The sequence below is a fragment of the Mytilus galloprovincialis genome, chromosome 4, assembly GCF_965363235.1.
Source record: "Mytilus galloprovincialis chromosome 4, xbMytGall1.hap1.1, whole genome shotgun sequence".
Lineage (NCBI taxonomy): Eukaryota > Metazoa > Mollusca > Bivalvia > Mytilida > Mytilidae > Mytilus > Mytilus galloprovincialis.
In genome coordinates, this window is record NC_134841.1 from 104,090,173 (window position 1) to 104,094,975 (window position 4,803).

General features: G+C 34.4%; 1 protein-coding gene across 1 annotated transcript; it reads left to right on the forward strand.

The window, feature by feature from the left end:
* The first annotated feature begins 347 nt into the window (after positions 1–347).
* On the forward strand, positions 348–4,499 carry LOC143073712 (sacsin-like). Its single transcript, XM_076249475.1, has one exon. The coding sequence runs from the start codon at positions 2,302–2,304 to the stop codon at positions 3,658–3,660; it is 1,359 nt and encodes a 452-aa protein (XP_076105590.1). The 5' UTR covers positions 348–2,301; the 3' UTR covers positions 3,661–4,499.
* The last annotated feature ends 304 nt before the right edge of the window (positions 4,500–4,803 follow it).

Here is a 4,803-nt window from a genome sequence, read left to right on the forward strand (position 1 = left end):
GTCAGGATAAACTATTATAGTGTCAATATTTCTGCAGCCTATACGTTCGTATTTCAATTCAAATATAAACACAAAGTGGTGAAACCAATATCATGAATATGGTTGAGTAGTATTTGTAACCCGTCAATGGCAGTTTTAAAACGTAACTCGAGTAATTATTGATATGTATAGAAAATAGTGTTCAAAAAGATTTTTAACTTCATGAGCTTTATGACTAATAAGGGACCTAAACTATTACACAACGTTTTTTTCTGTTACAGTATTATTTTTTATTTTAATTTATAACATTTAAAACAGATTAATAACTTAAATCATAATAACATATGCTTACATTTTCCAATAGGGCTATATCAACTCAAGCTCGTAACCAATGAAGTTCTCCCAGATATGTTTCTACAGATATTCAAAATTCATTGTAAAACAGAAAATTGCAACATATTCACTGCTAAAACAAATCAGGTTTTAACTCGCACGTGGATTGAAAATGTATGGAAGTACATTCATTCCAGAGGTATTGAGGATTTGCGTATTTTTAAAAACGTTCCTCTTCTTCCACTTTTTGAGGAGGAAAAGCCAGAAAATGTTTTGAATGGACAAGAACAGAGGAAAAGTATTGCAGTGCAATTTTTCTGTTTAGAGGGAAAATATATGCTGACTGAGTATAAAAATATGCCAACGTTACCAGCAGCTGTACAAAAAGCAGTCCAGTTGACTGGGATACAGTTGTTTCCTCCCGCAAAGACTATTGGATTCTACTACGAGGATGTTATTGGAAAGTTTATCAACTTCCAACAGCTGAAAACGTCGTAGGCTGTTTTGAATTTTTACAATCAGACACTTTGATCTCTGAAGTATCCCGAAAAATCAATAACATCTGCACAGACGAAGAACGAGCAAGTCTACAAGGTACCTCGACGACCATTGTTCTGCAATAACACCATGCTCACAAGATGTATTCAAGGAAATACAAATGTTTTACCAATCTGACAATATTCAACATCCAGAAATAGTTTCATGGGACGACAATAAGTTTACGGTAAATGCATCACCATTCCCTAAAGGATTATCATATCCCCGGTCGTTTCTTCTTCCCGATTGTGCAAATATATTGACCAAGTTTGAAACCATTGAAGTGGACAAATGCCAATTGATTAGTGAAATTATTCAATTAATGCTTAAAGATTCAAAATACAAATCCGAAGATAAACAAAAATTCATGATTTATCTAAAAGGCCAACCAACAAATATACTGGATGTAGTACTGATAAAGGCAATGGATATAGATTTCATTCCTTCAGATGACAGCAGATATCACTGCGTTAAGGAATTGTTCGATCCTACGTCTGGACGTTTACGAGACCTTTTTTGTTGTAAAAAAGGCGTATTTCCTGATGAAGAATTTGTAAATCAAAATAACTTACTTACGTTTTTACGTCAACTTGGAATTAAAAAAGAAAGAGACATTACTTCTAAAGACCTTATCGAGACAGCATATGAGGTTGACAATGTCAATGCCTCTGAAAACCGGGAGTGTAAAGCAAAAGCATTGATCTCAATTTTAGTAGATAACCCAGATAGCATATCAAAAGTAGGATTAGCAGAAATCAAAGAATTAAAATGGATACCTTGTTGTAGAAAAAAACCTGAAAGCTATCCATGCAAGCTTGAACTGTATGATAGAGAAGCAAAGTTTTGTTCTCCAAAAGAAGTTAAACATTTTCAATTTGTAAATCTCATAGGAACAATGAAACCACTTGTAGATGTTTTTCAATCAGAAAGCAAAGTTTCTATGTTTTATGAATGGAACTCCTGATGTCAAATTAGTCATAGGACACTTAGAAAAAATGATACAAGTCTACAACAAAAATGATAATTCAAAATATATCAGCATGTCAAGGGATATTTTCGGATTTCTGAGTCAACAAAGAAAGAAAGGCTTATTAGATATAAGTAGACTGCAGAGACTGAACTGTGTTCCAACAGATATTTATGGTTTTAAGTCAGCAAAAGCGGTAGTGCATTGTATTGAACTAAAGTATAGTCTGAAATTGGAACCATACATTTTCCAGCTCGCCCAAGAACTAGCATGCTATCATGAATTATTTCATGAAATAGGTGTCAAATCAGTGGTTGACTTTAAAATGTTAGAATCAGTTCTAATTCAGATAAGAGATAAATATCACATTAAGACTGAAAGAAAAGGGAATAATTTTGAAGTCATGCAAGACAGAAAGTTTACAGTGGATATACTGAAACATATAGTCAGTATGGACATTGATAGAGATCTAATGATGGGGTTATATGTTCCAGTTATGTCCGATGATGATTCACTTGTCTTTGACTGTGAAAAACTGCACTTTCTCAGAAGATGTTCGCAATTTAAATGAAGACACCGGAATAGTATTTGTTCATCCCGATATTGCTGAGGTTGCATCGATGCTAGGTATAACATCTTTAACAAAAAGAACGTTAGAAAAGAGCACAGTTTTCATACCATGGGGTCAAAAGGAACCATTGACCACAACCATTGCAAATGAACTTGAAAGTTATGCTGATGGATTTTCTATTCCAAAAGAATTACTTCAAAATGCCGACGACGCTAAGGCAAAACGGATAGGTTTTTTATACGATGAAAGAGAAAACAAAGATTTGCAAGCTAAATTGTTTGATAAAGGCATGGCTGAGTGCCAAGGACAGGCGTTATGGGTTTATAATGATGCCATGTTTCAACAAAAAGATTTTGTTAACATTTTAAATATTGGGGGTAAAACGAAACTAATGGACAATGATAAAATTGGAAAATTTGGATTAGGATTTTCATCTGTATACAATATAACAGATGTACCTAGCTTTATCAGCGGTGATACCTTAGTGGTATTAGATCCCCATTTGAATCATCTTGGAGATGCAGTTCAAAAAAACGAACCCGGAGTTCGCGTTAAAATTACCAAAAATATTTTGACGATATATAAGAATCAATTCAAACCATTTGAAGGCATATTTGGCTGCAAACTTGACACAGATGATGATGGAAACTTTAAGTTTAAAGGAACTCTCTTTCGTTTTCCTCTGCGTACTTATACACAGGCTACTAGAAGTAAAATTAAATCAACAGAATACAGAAAGAGAGAAATTATAGAATTATTACATAAATTAATATCGGGAGCTGCAAACTTATTGCCTTTTACACAGAATGTGACTGAACTAGTCGTATACCATCTTGATGGGAAAAGTTGTAATCCAGAATTGGATCAACAGCTTTTGTATAAAGTCGCCAAATCAAACGTTGGAAGCGAAGACGAACCGTTTTTGCAAACTGTTGTCGCAAGAAATCATCTACACGAAGTCTCTAAACAAATTTCACGCATTCAAAAAATTGATATAAAGTTTAATTTTACAGACAAAATACAACTACTATCAACACATTTTAAACCATTTTCTGGAAAGCAATCTTGGATTATTTCATGGGATACTGGGAAAACTTTATTTGATCTTGAAAAGAGATTACGAAAAAATGGTGCTGTCACAATTGGCAGTGTTGCCATACCTGTTGATAGTCAGGGAAAGATATTACAACTTTCAAAAGTCCCTGAAGGTTTTTATTCAGTGAGTCACCTGTTCTGTTTTTTGCCATTGCCTCAACAAACATCGCTACCATAAAATATCAATGGATGTTTCATGACTGCACGAGACAGAAGATGTATTGTCACATATAATGAGGATGACATTTTAAACGAAAACTGGCAATGGAACGATGCTTTACTAACAGATGTAGTTCAAAATGCATACATTAATCTTGCAAGTTTTATTACTTCAACATCTTTATTCAGCAACGTGTTAGAAGGTTACTGGGAAGCATGGCCACTTTCGACCGAAAATGATCGCACCATCAGTCACTTGGTAACATCATTTTATAAAAATGTGATGGAAAGAGACCCAGTTGTTTTCTATCGAAAAACCAAAGATACAGTTATCTCCTGCTCATTTAGTCAAATGTTATTCTTGGAACCTACATTTCGAAACGTTCAAACCATCGGTCAAATTGCTTTCGAAAGTCTCATTAACTTTTACCAGGGTCCAGAAACTGTCATTGACATGCCTGTGGAAGTTTTCAAAATGTTTGACATGGCAAACAAAAAAATACATGGAAAACTCATATCGAAAGACAAATTTTATGAGACATATTTCTTTCCTAATATGACAGATAATTACTGGAAATTGCCTAGCAGATCTAACCAACGCGACATACTATTAAAGTTTGCATTGGAAAACCAAACACTGCATGAGCTCATCAAGACAATTGAGTGCATACCAGTAAAACAGAGTGAAACCCTGCGAAAACCATCCGATTTAGTATCCCAAACAGGATCAGTTTCTAACATGTTTGACATTAATGACCAATGCTTCCTAAGAGAAGATTTCGAGGCATACACAAGTACATTAGGAGAAATGGGAATGATGATTGATGCTGTGACATCCAAAATTCTTTTGGAAAGGGCATGTTCATTGGAAACAGCAAAGAACCTAAATCTCAATGAGGCACTTCAAAGATCTTCATCAATAATGAAATATTTGAATAATGCAATTGAAAATCATCAGGATGTGACCAGCAGTCTGAAAAAAATACCGTTTTTACCAGTTATGTCAAAGCCTGAGAATTGGCCACCCATTATTCTATGGAAAAACGACACACTTGAGAGAGATAAGACATTTCTTCCACCAGAGAATTTGTTTCTTTCTGAAGATAGATTTTTGATAAGTGCCATTGGCTTTATCTGTGATCACAACGAGCATACTAAGGTT